This window comes from Hyaena hyaena, unplaced genomic scaffold (genome assembly GCF_003009895.1).
Source record: "Hyaena hyaena isolate Hyena2069 unplaced genomic scaffold, ASM300989v1 scaffold_427, whole genome shotgun sequence".
NCBI classification, from domain to species: Eukaryota; Metazoa; Chordata; class Mammalia; order Carnivora; family Hyaenidae; genus Hyaena; species Hyaena hyaena.
In genome coordinates this window covers 1,325,925-1,346,035 of record NW_024081064.1, presented here as the reverse complement: position 1 = coordinate 1,346,035, position 20,111 = coordinate 1,325,925, and the positions used below count along the sequence as shown (strand labels likewise).

At 47.7% G+C, this 20,111-nt stretch overlaps 1 protein-coding gene across 2 annotated transcripts in view; it reads left to right on the top strand.

Moving 5' to 3' along the window:
• CCNK (cyclin K) overlaps positions 1-20,111 on the top strand; it is a 28,474-nt gene that overhangs the window by 5,702 nt on the left and 2,661 nt on the right. For both annotated transcript variants that reach the window (XM_039252930.1, XM_039252931.1), the window contains exons 2-10: positions 5,943-6,191; positions 6,924-7,005; positions 8,469-8,600; positions 13,414-13,519; positions 14,232-14,289; positions 15,010-15,179; positions 15,496-15,767; positions 16,303-16,336; positions 18,754-18,825. In XM_039252930.1, the coding sequence (XP_039108861.1) occupies positions 5,995-6,191; positions 6,924-7,005; positions 8,469-8,600; positions 13,414-13,519; positions 14,232-14,289; positions 15,010-15,179; positions 15,496-15,767; positions 16,303-16,336; positions 18,754-18,825 (1,123 nt within the window). In that variant the 5' untranslated portion in view covers positions 5,943-5,994. The remainder of the gene's footprint in view (positions 1-5,942; positions 6,192-6,923; positions 7,006-8,468; positions 8,601-13,413; positions 13,520-14,231; positions 14,290-15,009; positions 15,180-15,495; positions 15,768-16,302; positions 16,337-18,753; positions 18,826-20,111) is intronic.

Below are 20,111 nucleotides of genomic sequence, written 5' to 3'. Positions count from 1 at the left end.
CTGCCTCCAGAACATAAACTTCTAGAACATAAGCTTCTGGTGGGGCAAAGACCTGCATCTCAGTTCCTGCTGGGTCACTGAGGCCTGGCTCATAGTAAATATTCGGCAGATATTTGAATGGATAACTATGTGCAGAACTGTTGGGTCAATGTATCTTAAAACAGACATTCCCAGCTAGTGTGCTATGAATAAATTACAGATATTTTGAGATACTGATTCCCTCAGCCAGTTGGCCGCTTGCGCCACAAGAAGGTTTGTTACTATTATTAGTAATGAAAAACGAGAAGTATCTCAAACGTCTTTTCACAGTAGAAAGTAAATTAGAAGTAAATTATGTTTTGTTCATAGGACACTATGCAGCAGTTTCTCAACTTCAGCACTATCAACCTTTTGGACCAGTTAACTTCTTGCAGAGAGTAGTTCTGTGCCTTGTAGAATGTTCAGCAACATTCTTGGACTCTGCCCGCTAGGTACCAGCAGCAGCTCCCTAGTTGTGACAACCAGACATGCCCCCAGACCTTGCCTAGTGTCCCTGAGGGACAAATTCGCCCCTGATTGAAACCTCTGCTATACTTAATGAGAATGAATGGGCGCTGCTCTGTGTGGCAGGGATGAACCCCACAAATGGAATGTGCAGCAAAAGAAAGCATTGACATTCTGTCATCCCAGGGTCCTCAGAACCCTGCAGGACTCGTTGCTAGGACTAAAGGTCAAGGTAGCAGTTCTCTCTGGGGGATCAAGGTTAGAAGAGAATCAAGGAGTGCACCTGGGATGCCTGTAAAATTCTGCTTCACAGCTGCAAGGTGCCACAAAAGTGTGTTTGCTGTGTGAAAATCAGTAAAGCATACTCTTAAAATTAGTGCGCTTTTCTTTATGTGTGCTGTGATGCACTTACACGCTGTTTTAACTTGTAAAGTCACTACTGCCATGTAAGCAGGCTTTCTTTGGCTGCTGAGAGATTCTGACCCAGAGGGGATAAGGGGGACCTGTCTGCCAAGCGGTCTTGTTTGAGTGTTCCCCCCCACCCCCATTTTATAAAGTTAAAGAAGCTTACAAGGACTACTTGTTTATCTGTGGCCTGGACTGGACACGTGTTAACATTTTATCGGCTTTACTATGTGAACCTGTGTTTTAGGTAAACAATTTGAAAATAAGTTGCAGACAGCATGATACTTTACCCTGGTACTTCATTCAGCCTGAGAATAGTCATTTTTGTATATAATCACAGTATCATTATTATTACCCCCTAAGAAAATTAACAGCCCCTAATAGCCTAATAGTATAGAGCCCATATTAAAATTTCTCTAATTGTTCAAAATTTCTTTTATGGCTTTTTTTTCTTTTTTAAATGAGGATCCAGTCAAGAGTCATACATTAGTTTGAGCATTATGCCTCTGTGGTCTTTTGAAATATGGGAAAGTTCTTCCCATCTTTTTGTTTGTTTGTTTTGTTTTGTTTTTTCATGACATGGAGTTCTTTTGAAGAGACCAGGTCAGTTGTCTGGTGGAGGGTCACATTTCTCGATGTGACTAAAAGTTTCCTTGTGCCATTTAACTTGTTCTACTCCCAGTAACCGGAAGTTAGGTTTGAAGTCTCGGTTGAATGTAGCTTTTTAGAGGGAAGAAGAATATATAGGTGGTTGATAATTCTTTCAGATTGCCTCATATCAGGAGGCCACCTAACAGCAGGTTTTCACCCTATTAGTGATGCCAGGTCTGATTGCTTTGTTAAGGTAGAGGTACTTTTCTTCCACATGAATTACTATCACCATGTATGTATCTACAAGATCTAACGGATTATTGATTCACTCTCTTACAATCATTGTCATTTTTCTTTTTAATATTCAGATTCCATGAATTTGTCCAGTGAGAGTCCACGCTGGCTTCCGTGTCTTTTAGAAGCATCCATTAGTCTTAGCACACCTCAGGCAGACCCCTGTCCCAGACTACAAGGGAGAAAGGAGACCTGGTGTCTAAGATTTGGACACTGATATGTTCCTGACTGTAGGAATGTCACTGCTTCTTGATACTTGCGGTGGACAGCTGATATATATGTGTATACAATTTTAACCATGATTTATTTTTATATCTTACATTAAAATTTAACATGACAGGTCTTCCTTAACCTTTGATCATGCGCATATATGTTTCCTTTGAACTGAAAATCTCAATTCCTAACAACATTGACATTTATGTAGCTTTGCTTTATCCGGCAGGACACATACACAGATGGTTTGACAGGGAACAGCAGTAATGCCAGTACCAGCAAAGCATCACTGAAGAAGTTTACAATTTCCTGGTAGCTCTTTTGTCCTTAGAGTGTATTTCACCCAGGATGGAACAAGATCGGGAATTACTTACAATGATTTTCTGTGTTTCGTGTTTGGTATACACTGGGTCTATTTTGAGTTTTAGGATTTCCTTTTTTCTTTTTAGTTAAGTTCATGAGTGTGTTAAATATTTACATGATTCAGAAGTCGGAGTTTCAAAAGGACTCACGAGCCAACCCGAAAGAGCCACTTCCAATGGCTGTAGCTGAAATAGTTGGGCAACAAAGTAAATGATGGTAGTATTGGCTTATAACTCAAAGAATAAAACGAATACTGCTGAGTCCACACTAATACAAATAAGTGATGGAATAAATAAATGAATGAGGGAGAAGAAACAGATATTTCTCACAAAAGAACTCCAAATAATGTTGAAGGAAGGAAGGATGGAAATGGAAAGTCACCGTTAGAACATCACAATAATTGGGGCCCCTGGGTGGCTCAGTGGGTTGAGCATCTGACTTCGGCTCAGATTATGATCTCATGAATTCGAGCCCCATTATTGGGCTCTGTGCTGATAGCTCAGAGTCTGAAGCCTCCTTCCAGTTCTGTGTCTCCTTCTCTCTCTGCTCTCCCCTCTCGCGTTCTGTCTGTCTGTCTGTCTCTCTCTCTTAAAAATCAATGTAAAGGAAAATTTTTTAATTAAAAAAACACCACAATAATTGTTACAGGCAAGATCCTCAGATGAATGCTAAAATTAGTGGGCGAAACTTTAAGGAGAAAAGGAAATAATTTGCTTAGTATTTTGCATTGCAAAATACTTTCCCCAAAATGCTCGCTAATTACTGTGGTAGTTAGAACATACATCCCCACATTCATCAATACTTCTCCTTCCAGAAGATGTAGCTTAATTCTCTGCCCTTGAGGGTGGGCTAGACCTTGTGACTCATTTCTAAGGAATAGAAAACGGAAAGGAAAAAATAGTAACTCACAGTGAGAAACCTGGCAAGACCCCATCTTAACCAAGTGACCGTGGTTAATACGGACAGTAAGTTCTGATACCTGATGTGGTGAGTTGAGACGAAAAGGGCACCTCACCTCTTTGGCATTTGCTCTTCCCCAAAACTCCAGTCTGTTCTTGGGGGAACATTAGACGTAAGTCAGAGACATTTCATTCTGCCAGTACTCTTCAAAACTGGCAAGCTCATGAAACACCAGAAAACACTGAGAAACTGCTACTAGAAGCTCCTAAGGAAATACAGCCCCTAAATGCGGTGTGGCATCCTGGATTAGATCCAGAACAAAAAAGGGATTTTTGGAAAAACTCAAAGTTTGAGTCAAGGCTGTAGTTCAGTTGTACCAAAATTAATGTCTTAGTTTTCGTAAATGTATCTGGTTGTGTAAGATGTTAACTAACATTAGAGGAAGCAGAGTGAAGGGTATACGAGAATTCTCCCCTGTCTTTACAACTCTTCTGTAAATCTACAATTATTTTCAAATAAAAGGCTTCTTAAGAAGTCAAAGCTGTGGGGGTGACTGGGTGGCTCAGTTGGTTGAGTATTGACTCCTGATTTTGGCTCAGGTCATGATCTCATAGTTCCTGAGATGTAGCTTGGGATTCTCTCTCTCCCTCTCCCCTGCTCATGTGTTCTTTCTCTCCCTCCCTCCCTCCCTTTCTCTCTGTTTCTCTCTCTCTCTCAAAAACACAGTAAAAAAAAAAAAAAAAAAAGTCGAAGCTGTATAAAAAGAGATCCCCAAAGAAGCATTGCTCCAATCCCTGTCTCTTCCATTCTTTTCTTCCCTGTTCCCTGTTGTAACTTTTTTCTTACTAATAGTTTAAAAAACAAATTCAGATGTCTGTTGTTTCTCCTCTTTTCTTAAACGGGTACTAACGTACCACATACACTATCCTGTATCCGACTGATCCTGGAACTGTCTCCTTCCTAGTACTTAAAGGGTGGTTTTTTTTTTTTTAAGTCTTTTTTTATACCAACATGATACACCATTAACGTTCATCTTGACCGTATTTTATTCAGACAGTGCCCCATTGAGGGACATTTGGGTTGCTCACAGTTTTTGCTATTATAAGTGACATTTTCATGAATAATGTCGTGCATACGCTGTTTCATGCTTGTAATGGTATTTTCAGAGTAGATTCTTCGAAGTGGGATTACTAAGTAAAAGAGCAAATGCATATGTAATTTTGTTAGATATTGCCAAATTCCCCTCTGTGAGAGTTGTTCCATTTCGTATTCCCACCACCACTAGAGGAGACCGCCTGCTTCTCCCTGGCCTTGCCAACAGAGTATATAGTCACACTTAAATTTCCTGCCAGCGTCCGCAACTGTGAACTCTTCGTATTTACTGAGCATCTGATTGTGCACGTTCCGTATTTACTTAGGCTTTAGGTAACTGACCTCCCCAGCCCCAGTCATTGCCCACTTCTGTCACACACACACAAATATAAATTAGTTGGAGAAGATTGCTTTTTTCCTGGTACTTAATTTCTTCCTGTTGGAGGAAAGATCAGATTTGTAGGGCTTCCAGGTGCAGGGGGTGGGTGGGAGTGCATTCAGCCCTGCCAAATCCCTTTTCCCACCAGAAATGAGGCAGCACGCAAAGAAGGTTAGGCTTCCAGATTCACCAATGCCTCTGGCCCCTAACTGAGCTAGTGAACCGCTATTTCCTTGCCAACAGGACCCACCTGGGTATAGCTACCTCTTTAAAATACTTTTGCTGACCTGTTTGAAAATTGCCGTCTCTGATGAGTTTACAAACGGTTTACATATTCCAGTGGCCTCCAGACCAGAGTCCCTGTTTTCTGTTTTCGTTTCTCAACATGATGCTTTTAGAAAGTCTCTTTATTCTGAATGAGAAAGAAGAGGATGAGAAAGCTAGAACATTTTAAAGGAACTCCTTTCTTCCCTTGGGGACCACCTCCTTCCAACCCACAGCCCCAGAATCACCGTGCCCACACACCTGGTTTATATTGCTCAGTTCAGTGACTCGTGCAGATTTGAAATCATCCAATCTGCTGGCTCTTCTAAGTGAAATGAAGTAAACTGAAAAAGGGAAATTCTGACTGGGTGCTGAATGGAAGAGATGGATAATTTTGGAGCATGACTCTTTTTAGGGGGGTAAGACAGGACTGGATTTTACTGAAGAATGGAATCTAGACCAGCATAAGGGGATTGAGTCTACTGAAGAAAGGCAGAAAGTGAGACAGAAATGCTCTTCCTTTTAAGCTGCTATGAAATTTGGGATTTATTATACCGTGGGTCACTTAACATGTTAAATTGACTTGGGGGGTAAGCCTGGGCTTGTAATGGTCAATCAGTAGTGTTGCTTCTCTGGGAAATTTTTTTTTAATTTATTTATTTATTTTGAGAGGGAGCATGTGAGCAGGGGAGAGAGAGGGAGAGAGAATCCTATGCAGGCTCCAAGCACTGTAAGCGCAGAGCTCAACCTGGGGCTCCATCTCACAAACCGTGATACCATTATCTGAGCTGAAATCAAGACTCAGATGCTTAACTGACTGAGTCACCCGGGCACTCCTCTGGGAAATTCTGATCCGAAAGCAAGTATAATCTGTGATACAGACTGTTTATAATGATCCGGATTGTTTAATGTGGAGTATTCCTTTCCAACTTTGCTACTCCTTCTCTTTTTCTCTTAGGATTCTAACATTTTCAGAAAATCTTCTGGAAAGAACAAGTCTACTTCAATAAATGAAGGAGAATAAAGAAAATTCAAGCCCTTCAGTAGCCTCAGCAAACCTGGACCACACGAAACCATGTTGGTACTGGGATAAGAAAGACTTGGCTCATACACCCTCACAGCTGGAAGGGCTCGATCCAGCCACGGAGGCCCGGTACCGCCGAGAGGGCGCTCGGTTCATCTTTGATGTGGGCACACGTTTGGGATTGTATCCTGAGTCTCCTTGGAATCTGTTTCAGATAGGCCTCCCACCACCACCACCAAGAATTAAAGTAGATACTAAAAACAAAATATATGGCACCATCTCTGTACTGAAATGGCTCTTAAATATTTCTATTTAAATTTTTTCTGACTAACTTGTCTCTTCAGGGGTTTCCTGTTTCCTGTTTATCCTTTAAACATGTAGATGCAGCCACGAGTGGCCACCAGGAGGCATGCCCCGTGGTCGCAGTTGAGGTGTAAGTAAAGGATGGTGAAGCCCTGCCTTGTTAGAAGTAGGAACTTCAGGGGCACCTGGGTGGCTCAGTCGGTTAAGTGTCCAACTTCGGCTCAGGTCATGACCTCATGGTTTCTGGGTTCGAGCCCCGCATCGGGCTCTGTGCTGAACTCTTGTTCAGAGCCTGGAGCCTGTATTGGATTCTGTGTCTCCCTCTCTCTGACCCTCCCTTGCTCATGCTGTCTCTCTCTCTCTCTTTCTCTCTCTCTCTCTCTCTTTCTCTCTCTCTCAGAAATAAATTTTTAAAAAAAATTTTAAAAAAAAAGTAGGAACTTCAACTTGCTAATTCTCGTGTCAGAATCCTGAAACCCTGAGATTCCCATGCTTTGCCACCAGAGTGTTTAACACCGATTTTTGTTTTTATTGTTTGTCTTTATTTTTCCACATTTAACTAAGAACATAACCTCTAAAATTTCTTGGTAAAGTCCTTAACCAGAACAACAGACACTATGATACGTTGGCAACTGGAATAATTTATTTTCATCGCTTCTATATGTTTCATTCCTTCAAGCAATTCCCAAGATATGTAAGTGTTTGAATTTTATTATAATTCTCTGTCACATGTTACTCTTTCCACACAGTTTACTGGACTGATTATAATCTCTCTTTATTCTGTTTTCCAGAAAGTATTTATTTTTATGTAGTACATGGTATTCATAAATAATCAAGTTTGAACTTCGGTTTTTTGAACTAACTGTATTTAAACCTTCTTTTACTTAGGCCAGTGTGGACCATAATCATATTGCACTATGTGTGGAATTTACTTCCTTACCTTTCACAGGATAAATTTGGGCTTTTAAGAAAGACCCCAAAAAAGGCCAAGATGGAAGAGAAGTTCTTTATGCCATATCCCTCATTCTTTAGTTGCTCCTTAAACATGCAGAGAGACAGGCAGGGAACCTGGATAGGTGGTAGGACATGTACCAAACACGTGGTCAGTGCTGAGGCCATGGGGGAGGTGAGGAAGGAAGGCGGGAGCGTCAGGAGGAGCGGTTAGTTACATCTTAGGAGCGCTCGGGGAAGATGGCAGGGAGGGGTTGCCGGCAGCTAGTGAAGCCTGCCTGTAGGGCTTAGGCGTGCTGCAACGGGACAGAGCAGTTAGTCCAGCAGAAACGAGCGTGAGTGGAGCCGCCGGGAAGCGTGCTGTTCTGTGTCAGCCCAGCCAAGGGGGTCTTTGTGGCAGGAAGGGAATGGTGGGGCCTGAGGTGGAAAGGTAAGCTGGATTGGACCGTAGTGAGCCTTGAGTGCCAGACTAGGGAAATCTGACTTTAGTAGGTAGATTGAAGTTATCCAGGGGTTTTCACGAGCACGATGACAGAAGACTTACCAGGAAATTGATGTGTTGGGGGATCCTTCGTCTTCTCAGGTTTTACTCGGTTTTATACGCATGTCTTCCTCACTAGTTTGTAAAGTTCTAGAGGAAGGGGCCTGTGGCAGAATTAGCTTCATTCCTGGCACGGCGTCTGACACCTCCCGTGCTTGGGGTCCCATGGGGGTGGGGGGCTGGCACAGACAGAATAGCCAGAGGCTGAGCAGTGAGGAGGCTGCGGTGGGTCAGTACTGCGTGTGGGTCCAGGCGGCTGGAGGAGAAGGTGTGGGCGGTGGGGTCTGGATGGATTTCCCAGGACGTGAATTTTACTGTGCTTTTTCTGCAGCAGAGCTCATTGTTCGGGGAGCCACTATTGTTAAGGCTGCCACAGAAAAAGAAAGTTTGTTCCTATGATTCTTTTCCTTTCTGGCATCTATTTTGTTTACATGACATTTTCTTTGGAAAATTCAGTTTAAAATAATTTATGAAGCCAAATTGGGAGTAGGTGTGTCCATGTATATGAAATTTCTTTCAAGCTTTTTGAGTTCAGAGTATTTGTGAACAAGTAAAAGGAAGATAGGGGAATAAGGGGACCATGTTACTGCAAAAGCCAAAAATCCTTGCTTCTGTCTCCTGTAGTTTTTTTAACAGTATCTCAAGAGCTCTTCTCTACCCTGTAGGTGACAGGAGCCTGTTGTCTCTTTCTGGCTGGGAAAGTAGAAGAAACACCAAAAAAATGTAAGGATATCATCAAAACAGCTCGTGGTTTATTAAACGACGTACAATTTGGCCAGTTTGGAGATGACCCAAAGGTAAGAATCATCACTTCCTACCTTCAAATCTTAATTCCTCTTGGTAGCGTTGTGGTCAGGTTCCTCACGTGGCCCCTGTCGCTGCCGGTCCCCACCGAGGCCCGGGAGGGCCCTGTGCGGAAGGTACTCGTCCTCGCCCCTGTCAGAGAGGAGGGGAGATGAGGCGGCCTGCGCGGCCGGAGCACCCGCCGGCGCACACGCCTCATTCTGAGCCCTTCGCGGCAGCGGCACGCTGGACGTGAGCAGAGACCCGCTTGTTCTCACGAGTGCTCCTGGACCCGGCGCCGCCCGGCTTCCTCGGCCCGGCCGTGCTGGGAGGGCCGCATCTCCAGCCAGCTCCTGAAGAGGCAGCGAGGACAGATGATAGACAGCCATGTGCCTGTGTCTGCTTATGCTGTGTGTTTTTTGGCTTCCTGAGAATGTTGGACAGTGTTAACGTTGGCAGCTATTTTGAGACACCCAGAGTTTGCTGTTGGACGAGCCGTCCATCCGGGCCCCTCCCCACAGCCCCTGCCACTGTCAGGAAACAGTATTGAAATAGTTGCGGAGCTGCCTTTATTATGTTTCTTACGTTCTAAAACGAGCACTCCGAGCCCCGTAGTGGCTTTCCTCCACCCCCGACTCCTGTCAGCCCCCCCCCATAGCCCTCCTGCCACCTGTTCACTAGCTTCCCAACCCTTCGCGCGACTGCTGATTGGATTGTTTTTTTAAGTTTATTTATTTTGAGAGCGAGAGAACTCAAGCAGGGGAGGGGCAGAGAGAGAGCAAGGGAGAGAGCAGCCCAAGAAGGCTCTGCACTGTCGGCACAGAGTCCGATGCAGGGCTTCACCTCACAAAACGTGACTTCATGACCCGAGCTGAAGTCGAGTTGGACGCCTAACCAACTGAGCCACCCAGGTGCCCAGAGGTGGTTGGATTTTAGTCAGATAATCACATGAAAGAACTCTGCTGGACTGTAAGCTGTGACAGCAGAGACCATGCCATCTGTTTTGCCAGGCGCCTGGTACAGTGGCGAGACAGAATAGGTGCTTGGCGGATACTTGTCGGATAGATGACAAACTCCAGAGTGCAGGTAAAGCCAGGCTAACCAGGATGAGGAATTTGGCACCATTCACAATCTTGCTTTTCCTCAACTAGCTGGTGTTGCCTGCCACACGGTTACCCTCTGTCTACCAATCACTGTTTATATTTGTGTTTGTAAAATGTGTTCATTTTCCTTCCTGCTTTGAGGAGTTAACAGAGGCCCAGAATGCTTTTGCATATAGTGTAGTTGTGATCAATACTAATAATTTGTAAGTATTGTCAAAATGGGTCACTGTCCCTTGAGGTGACTTATAAACCTGTTCACTTGTTTATAAAAGTATGCATCTGTTAGGAATTCTTACTAACAATAATCAGAATGGAATTTAATAGAAGTAAAGTAGCCATCAGAAGTAAGGTAGCCTGTCGGTGGCTGGCTCCTACAGAGTAGGGGACGGTTGCAGGAACATGTTGTAGGGTGTGGCAGCATTTTGGTGTGTGTCCTCCTAGTGTGTCTTTGGGGAAGTCGCCTTTCACCTTCAGCTTCTACCTGCTCTACCTTCAGATCAGGAAGCCACGACCTGATCAGGCACAGTGAGGGATGAGTTCCGAAGCCCCAGTGCCCCAGAAGAGAGGAAGGCGGAGTGGTCACCCTATCCAGACTTTTAAACCAGGGCCCGGCCTGGCACGAGTAAGCAGAGGGGCTGTGAAACGTGCCCCTCCTTCCTGTCATGTGCAGTTTTCCCAGAGATGACCTGGGGGTGTCAGAGCCAGAGGAAAGCACCCTGCATCTGGGAGCAGTGAAGACATCATGGACACGTCTCTCCCCAGAGATGAGATCAGGGCAGCTAATTGGGGGAGGCGTTATAAGCAGAAAAAATAAGATCATCACTCATGTAGGACTTTTTTTGCCTTAATTAGCTTGGCTTCAGCTGTCTAGTTTCCTCCGTTATATTAATTTCTCATACATTCAGCAAATATTTGTTCCAGCCACTGTGTCAGTCACTAGACCTAAAATGGGGCCAAGTAGATGCCTCTGGTATTCTCGTGGATTTTGTAGCTGAGTTGGGATAGATTTTAATGAAGTAACCATATGACCAGCTGATGGTGAGCTGTGGTGAATGCTGTAGAAAGGTTACTTAAAGGCACAATGGGGGCGCCTGGGTGGCTCAGTCGGTTGAGCGCCCGACTTCGGCTCAGGTCATGATCTCACGGTTCGTGGGTTCGAGCCCCGCGTCTGGCTCTGTGCTGACAGCTCAGAGCCTGAAGCCTGTTTCGGATTCTGTGTCTCCCTCTCTCTCTGACCCTCCCCTGCTCACGCTGTCCCTCCCTCCCTCCCTCTCTCTCTCCCTCGCAAATAAAACAAAAATTAAAAAAAAAAAAGGCACAATGAGGGTATTCAACCTGGGAACCTGGACGTGTTCCCCAGACAGGTGTTACGGCGCTGAAGGAAGGTTCCCTGAGGAATGGTGTTTGCCCACAGACCTGTAATTACCCCATTACTGGAATGTTTTAAACACAAAGGGAGGCCAGGCCGCAGGCTATCCTGTAACAGCAATGGGCCACAGCCTCCAAACCTGTAGGTGCACTTGGTGAAGGACTGTTTCTAAATTTAGAAGACTTGAGGAAATTTCTGGGAAGCAGGTGGTAACAAAACCAAGCAGAAACACACCAGCATCAGCAGGCTGTCTCCTGTTGTGGGAAAGTTTGAGTTGGTGGAAAGCTTTCCTGGGGGAATGTCGTAGCGCTAGAGTAGACGGCCTTCGGCCCCGCCATGCTATGTGGAACAACTGCTCATGAGACACTGGTCTGTTGTATGAGGGGAGGCCGTGCCTCAGCGCAAAAGCCAGCCCCCCATGCGTCTTCCTGGGCTGACAGGCTGCTGCGCACGTCTGCGGTGGGATCTGAGCCCTCTAGCACGCCCTCCCTTGTGCGAACGGGTCACTCTGCTGCGGTGGCTCTCCCGGCACAGAGCACCTGGCTGCGGTGCACGCCATCCGTAAGCACTGGTGCGGTCAGGCTGTGCGGAGGCTAGGTGCCAAGAAGCGCCTGTCTCCAGGGGCGCCCGGGTGACTCGCTGGTGGTGAAGTGTCCAACTTCAGTTCAGGGCATCATCTCACGGTTTGTGAGTTCGAGCCCCGCATCAGGCTGGCTGTCAATGTAGAGCCTGCTTGGGATTTCCTGTCCCCTTCTCTCTCTGCCCCTCCCTGCTCATTTCTCTCTCTCTCTCTCTCTCTCAAAAGTAAACATTAAAAAAAAACTTTAAAAAAAAAAATCATCTGTTGACTGGTTAGAGAGCACAGTGAAAAGGGAGAGTCCAGGTACGACAGCAGTGGTAAAATAAAATGTCCAGGATTAGGCCTTGTAAAAACCTGTGGAAACTGAGGGGGGGGTGGGGGAAGAAACTGAAAACTGCTGAAGGGAATGGGAAGATTTCAGTGAATGTTTGATAGGAGGATTCCATGTAGTTAGAAAATCTGCATTTTCCCTAAATTGTCCTGTGACTCTCTCAGTCCCCAATCGGAATGTCAATAGCTTCCTTTTCTTCTGGACGGGTACTGAGTAAAGGGACACTCAAATGAGGCATGGGGGACTCCCACGGGTCATTGCTTCCAAGATGACCAACAGAAGAAGGAATGATGTGCCAGAAAGCGCTATGGCCACGTGCAGGCTACTCGCTACCCTCGCTGCGCCCATTGTGAGCCTGAGGACAAGACCATCATGGAGTTCATGACCGGAAGGAAGCACAGGGGAGGCGCCCCTATCAGGGACATTTTTCCAAAGCGAGTGATTTCGATGCCTGTGCACTTCCCATGCTGTATGTGATGCTACTGTCCCACGTGAGGTGTCCCGTCCATGGCCAGCTTCTCTGAAAGGACCGCGTCCTTGGGGCCCAGCACCCCACTCACACCTGCAGGTGCTGCCCCTCCGCCTCCACCGAAAAGCCCACAGCAGGAGCAGAGTCCTTGCGACTGAAGAAAAATTGTCCTGTGGGAAAAACATAAAATGGAAACTTTACTTAAAAACAAAAATTAGGTAGGGGGGAGACGTACAAAAACAAGAAAAAGAGGAGCCATGATTGAACTCTCCCAGCTGTTCCATCCCTTTGATCCTGGGAGAGGAGTCAACAGATCAATGAACAGGAAAGGTGTGTGTGTGGGTTAGGTCAGAATGTGCTTTAGTGACAGGAAATGAGAGTTTGTGCTGTAGAGGACTTTGGGACTGTGTATTTCAGGTAGGTGACAGATTGACACGCGTGCTTTGTGTGGATGCGCCTGTCAAGCAGGTACAGAGTTTGAATCTCTGTGAATCTGCCATTATCATATCACTTCTTCGTTTGAAGTTTTCAGTGGAAATTCCTGAAATATTGCAGTTTTTTTGATGGAGGTCTGGAAAGAAACTGCAGTTAAGATAAATGATCTGTAAAGGAGTGGCTCACGTATCAAGAGAAATGACATTTCTGGGGTGCTGGGCTAGCTCGGTCAGGGGAGCCTGCAGCTCTTGATATCGGGGCTGTAAGTTCGAGCCCCCACACTGGGTGTAGAGCCTACTTACATTTCTAAGAATGTATATTTTGTTTCCACTGTTTTTAAAAAATCAATTGGATTGTTTCATCTTCCCCCTTTTAGTTCTTTTCAGAATTCCTCCTTGTCTCTGAGCAAGGGGAAGGGCAGCGGGGGCAGAGGAGAGAAGGAAGAGAACTTGAAGGGAGTGAATGGGAAGCCCACTGTCTACTGGGACTTCAGACCTGTGGTTGAAACCATTGTCCCAACGTTTGTTATTTTATTTTTAGGAAGAAGTGATGGTTCTGGAGAGAATCCTCCTCCAGACCATAAAGTTTGACTTACAGGTTGAACATCCATACCAGTTCCTCCTCAAGTATGCAAAACAGCTCAAAGGTAAGTGGGCAGCATTTCTTTTAAAGACCTTTTCATTGGAAATCAAGTCTGTGTAATGATTTGATGGCCTTCGGATTATGCTTCCCAAAAGAGGAAAACAGAAGAAATAGTTCAGGGTGTGAGGGTGCCCAGCACATAACGTGCCAAGATAGTCCAGTATTAAAGCTTTGAGTACCACTTCCTGTCAGGTGAAGACAGATTATGCCATCCAGTTGCCAAGTGATAGGCAGGAAAATGAGTCAGATTTTTTAATTTTAATTTTAATTTTTTTTTTAGAGATCACGCACACAGGTGCAAGCTGGGGAAGGAAGGGAGAGGGGATGTCTTAAGCAGGTTCCAGCTCAGTGTGGAGCCCATTGCAGGGCCCAGTCCTGTCACCCTAAGATCATGACCTGAGCCAAAATCAAAGAGTCAGGTGCTCAAATGACTGAGCCACCCAGACATCTTGAGTCCAAATTTTTTAAATAGCCTAATAGAATCCGCCTTGTAGCCGGCTGCCAGGGAATGGGGGCTGAGTTCAGGTCTTGTGGGAAGAGTGCAGAGGCGGGGCTGAGGCGGGGCTGAGACATGCCCCTGAGCCCTGGGTTCCCAGGTGGCAGCTCCCTGCTGCATGCTGGGATGGCGTGCTGCACACCGTGTGGGCTGGAAGGAGATGCTTGTTATGCACTCTTTTGTCATCGTTGTCACTTCTGATTTGCCTTTTTCTTTCTAGGTGATAAAAACAAAATTCAAAAATTGGTTCAGATGGCATGGACATTTGTAAATGACAGGTACGTGTGTTCAAACGTGGATCTAACTAGTTTTAAAAATAGGCAGGGACTTTATGGGTCATTTAATCCAGACTCCTTATTTTGTCTTGCCGACTCTGACTCACCCAGCGCAAGAGCCAGCTGACGGCAGAGTGGGGCCGGCGACCGGAAGGCTGCCTCCCAGCACACGGACGCCTGCTGGGCCTCAGTTAAGGCGTTGAATGTCAGCCCCAGCTTGAGTCATAGTCCAGAACGATGCACCAGAGACTTTTGATGGCTAAATGCTTAGAACCCACTTGGTTCTGCACAAACACACTTCCTTGTTAGGGTCTTAGAGCCTTGCTGTCTTAGAGCCCAGGACCTAATGATGCGCAGCATGGGGACAGAGGCCTGTGTGTGGAGCCGCTGTCGTTTGACAACGTAGTACGGTGACTCAGATCTCAGCAGTTTGAAGAACATACGCTGTGTTCATTTCTGTCTCATGACATAACCAGTTTTTGAATGTGCTGGAATTTTGATTCTAAAGAACTAAGGAATAAATTAGTAACTGGTCCAAGTAAACTTATTTTGGTGCCTTTAGAAGAGTTAAAGCTTGCTGCTTTTATTTCTAATTTTTTACTTGGTCATCTTAGGGAATGATAAGCAAACTGATGTTTCAATGTGGCATCTGATCACCACGCGTTAGGTAACATAGCTTTGCTCCAAGTCACGCCCCCCCCCCCCTTTTTCTTGTTGAACTAGTCTCTGCACGACCCTGTCACTGCAGTGGGAACCAGAGATCATAGCAGTGGCAGTGATGTACCTCGCAGGACGTTTGTGCAAATTTGAAATACAGGAATGGACCTCCAAACCCATGTACAGGCGATGGTGGGAGCAGTTTGTACAGGACGTCCCTGTGGACGTTCTGGAAGGTACTGGCATGCTGGGCTTTCCCGAGAGTGTTCGAGGTTCGGGTCACCCTTCCCTGTAAACTTGGAGTCCCAAGAACGGACTTTCCCGCACACGTAAATGTAAACCATTCTTCAGAAGCACCTGTAACCCGGCTCCCTAAGTGTTCACTCTGGGCAGGCCGTGCACGACGGAGTTCGGGTGAATTGCACGTATAATCCTGCTCACTGGTCCCCGTAGGGGACTCGTAGCTGAAAGGGAGACGAGCTGGTTTTTCCCTAGGCACGCCTTACTTAAAATACCAGTTTGTGATAAACGTAATTGTTGCCTGTCACTCAGACATCTGCCACCAGATCCTGGATCTTTACTCACAAGGAAAACAACAGATGCCTCATCACACGCCCCACCAGCTGCAGCAGCCCCCATCTCTCCAGTCTACACCACAAGTGCCGCAGGTCCCCCCGCCCCAGCCGTCTCAAGGCTCTGACCCGCCCCAGCCACAGCAGAAGGACTCGCAGCCGCCAGCACCACAGCCCCCGCCGCAGCCCGCCCCGCAGCCCAAGAAGCCATCCCCGCAGCCCAGTCCTCCCCGCCCCGCGAAGCGAGCTGTGGTGAGTGGGCTTGTGTGGGACTCCGAGCAGGGGGCACCTGGCCTCTCTGTCTGACTGCGCGTCCGTGGGGAGCCTCAGGAATAGTGCGGTCACAGGAGGGGGGTCCCGGGTCTGGGAGGGCTCCTTCCTCCTCCTCCAGCCGCTGCCCGAGTCTCCAGCGTCTCTGGCTTTTTTGTGTTTGGTGCTTTAGTGACGCGGGGTGTTTGTGTAAGTTTGTCCCCACGGCAGCACGCTGGCCAGTGGAGGAAACCACGTGAGATAAACCTGCGTCAGCCACCACAGCATATTGAATTTGGGCCACTGTGTTAGAGGGCCTGAAATTTAGTGTTGTCAGGACCCACTGTCGAAAATGCACAGTGCTCCTCCTGTCTGACCTGGGAAGGGGGGTGGGGAGAGCAGAGGTGGTCGCTTAGGGCCCGGTGTACCCCGCAGCTTGGAGCTGTCTCCTCGCCAGGACTCTGGGAGCTCCTGGATGCTCAGTCCCTCACTAAACCTGCGGTCTTGGTTAACAGTTACGTGTTTTCTTTTGTAACAGGTGGTTTCTCCCAAAGAAGAGAACAAAGCTGCAGGTAACTTCCTGTTCTGACGGGTTTTTAGCTTTATATAAATGTTTATCAAAACTTTAAATTCTTTGTCAACATTGTTTCCACAAGATTTAGATTGGCCTTAGAATTTAACCTCAGAGCCCATCGAAAACTTTACCCTGCCTGCCGGAAATACAGTGCCAGTGCCCTGAGTGTGTATTTTGAGATCATATTCCGACAAAAGTTACCAAAAAACAGCAGCAGCAGTGAAAGTGTACTCAGTAACATACACACAAATGTGATCACAAACACAGGAAACGAGTTACGGCAGTGTTCCTTCCTAGAGGGCTAGTCCAGCCCATCGCGGTAGACCGTAAAGGGTGTCCGCCATCCTAAACCCCAAGTAGCAGAGGGTGGTGGGCAGTGCTGCTCTCCAGAGAACCACCACGTGTCCTGGCCCTGCTGCTTATGTGGGCCACACGCTTTCAAACACTGGGTTTGGTTTGGGGGGGTTTTTTGTAGAGCCCAGAGTTGGTTAACTTGTTCCTATATTGGAAACAAATATAAAGTGTGAATAAAATCTGAAAGACTGGGGGGCCTAGGTGACTCATCGTGGTTTCGGCTCAGGTCCTGATCCCAGGGTCGTGGGATCTAGCCCCACATGGAGCCTGATTGAGACAGACTCTCCCCCTTCCTCTCTTTCTCACTCTCTCCCCTTCTCCCCCTCCCTTTCCCTCTCCCTCCCTCCCTCTCCCTGTCTCTCCCTCTCCCTCGCTCGCTCTCCCTATGCCTCTGCCTCTCCTACACACATTCTTTCTCTCTAAAATTAAATTAAAAATCTGGAAGATAACAGACAAACTTAGATGCATTTTGTCCCTGTGTCGTGGGCCTCAATGTACTGAACTCTTTCTTTGAAGATAAAACCACTCATTTACTCATTTCTGTTTCTCTGTTGCTAAGTTCCAGGATAGGAATTCAGTGAATGATTTCTTGAACACAATGTGAGACCTTCCAGTTGCAGAAAAGCTACATTTTTCTCAGAGTCTTTGGGGGAAATGATGGGCTCAGTAAAGGTGAATTTTTTTTCCTGTCCAGCTGGGTGGCAAAAAGTAACTGTGAGTCCCAAGTGTGGGCTGTGCCTCTCACCCTGTGGGTATACAGTTGAGCTGAGCTGCTGTGCTAGGCCTATGTGTCTGTACACAGCAGAAACGAGCCAGTGGCGACCTTGGAGGAGGACTTGAGTCTGAGCACCCCGAGCCCCACTCGGGTTGGGCCTGTAGGTGGAAGGGGTAGAGGGGCTGGGGGCAGGCAGAGAGGGGTCTTACTGGACTGCTGGACTGTGAAGCAGTGGAAAGAAGCTTCTGCTGGGACTGGGCGTGGTTGGAACCGGAGAGAGTCCACCTGGGGGAATGTGGATGTTTGTATAGGCAATGGGAGCCACTGAAGATTTGTGAGCAGGAGAGTGGTAAAGTCTGGGTTCATTTTAGAAGTTTCCTGGCAGCAGTAATAGGACACAGAGAGTTGGGAACGGGGAGGAGCTTACAAGCATAGGGGTGAGAGACGGCGAGGGTGGAGTGGCGGCCTCAGGCCCAGAGAGGGCGGCTGCAGACGGCCTGCAGGGAGGACCCTGACCAGGCTGGGTGCTGCGTGCTACCAGCTGCAGGGTCTTCCGGGCACTGGAAGTGCAGCCAACCCAAATCGTCATGTGTCCTCAGGGCAGAATACACACCAGCTTGCCATGTTACTAAGAACAAAGAATGTAAAAACCTTTACTGATAAATTTTTATGTTGATTACACATTGAAATGTGAAACTTTTTTCTATCATGTTAAGCATGAATTTCATCTCTTTTGAAGGTGGCTACCAGAAAGATTAAAGTCATAAGTATAGCTCTTCTGTGTGGGGGCAGCACTGACCTAGACAACTTCATCTGGGCGTGGGGTGGGTAGCAGGTGGCTGTCCGAGGTGGGAGTGTGACGGCGGTCACAGAGGCGGGGAAGGTGTCCTGTGAGCTGCAGCAGCTGGGTCGGGACGGAGCTTGACAGGTCCCAGCATTCGTGGGGAGAGCGAGGCTCAGGTTGGCCATTCATCCACCTAGAGTGAGGGGGCTTGGTCTCCCAAGGAGAGGATCCCAACAGACCTGTCCCTGGACCTTGAGTTCAGCCTGTTGGGACGGGAGACCAGGAAAAGCTCGGCAGCACCAGAGTGGGATTAAATCAGAGTGGGTTCAGCCAGAATCCAGGGAGTTTCTGGAAGGAAGGGGCGAAACATAGAGGCAAACACAGAGACAGTTCTTTTCCGACCACATGTGCACACTCCCTACTCGTAAAACACAAGGCACTGGGCTTGGTGTAGCCTGTCGTGGGTACTTGGCGAGCACACTTTACCTCCCTTTTTGCTCTATGACCTGTTGATTCACACAGAGAGGCCTGAGTCACTTTTCAATCTACGTTTCCTTTTTAGAACCACCACCACCTAAGATCCCCAAAATTGAGACCACTCACCCTCCATTGCCTCCGGCCCACCCACCTCCAGGTAAGTGTCAGCTGGAAGCAGCTCGTGAGTGCCAGCTTTTCACCAGGCTTTCTCGAAGGGCAGACTTGAGAAGGCCTGGGGAAAGGTTGTAGAGGGGAGACTTGCCAAAATTTAAAAAGAAGATAATGACCAAGGATCTTTCAAAGATGATTGTTTTCACAAAGCAAATCTCTTGAGGGTGTCTCAGATTTTTAGTGTATCTGGATATTCTCTGACCGCTCACGTGCGGAGCTGCTGGACTCCGCAGGATAAACTTGGGAGCAGTTTTAGGAAAGCAAAGCCCTGCCGATGTATGAACATGGACCCGGCGGGCTTGCCGTGGCTCTGAGACCCCCGTCCCTCACACATCTGCCTCCTGGTGGCAGGATAGCGTCTCCGTGCGTTTTAAAGACAAGCAGTAGCTCAGAGTCAAGCAGAGAATAAATTGAAGCGTGGCAAGTTGTCGACAGGCACACGATGAGCCGGGAAGTTTCCGTAGCCTAACCTAAAACGAGAAGTGTTGTAGGGAATATAGCGTCTCTCCCCGGGGCAGCGATCCGGAAGACGAAGCAGGAGACTAGGGTGGGTGGAAGTTGCGCGTGTAAGCCGAAGGGTGCTGAGCGCTCCATGGCGGGGTCCGTGCACCCACTGGGCTACGCTGACCTCTGGCCAGTGCCTGCGGCTCCCCTGTGGGCCCCTAGCGCCCGCGTGTCTGGGGTAGGGGTACTGGTGATGGCATTTGTTTCTATGTGCAGTCAGTCCCCACACTTCATAAGCTTTGGGAGAACTGGGGCACCATTTTTCAGTCCCCGGTCCGGGATGAAGCTTGCGTAAAAAGATACCTGCCGTGGATCCTTCAGTGTGTATGCTACGTCTCTACCAGCGAAGAGCCTCCCTCCTGTGCTGGGGGTGCAGCTGAGGACAGGGGTGGTTGCTCCGGGCAGGGAGAGAGCCTGCTCTGCTGCTGGAAGGGAGGGGTGGGCCGGGCCGGGCTGCAGGTGCTCACTCCAGCAAGGTCCTGTCCCTACTCCATAGGGGCCTGTGGTGGATGGGAGGCCGATGGGAGGAGGGCCCAGAGGAGGGGCAGGGGCGGGGAGAGCGGCTAGAACCACAGTTGCTGTGAGGCTTGGGAGGTGGCAAGAGACGCGTAGGTCACCAGATGTGTCAGAGGGCAGCTGGTGGCGATGGGTGTCACAGCAAGGATGAAGAGCAGCGCAGGTGCCTGGAGAGACTGCATGTCCCAGCTGCGGTCACAGGGGACAGGCGGAGGCACTGGGGACCGTGGGGGAGGGGGGCACGGGGTGGGG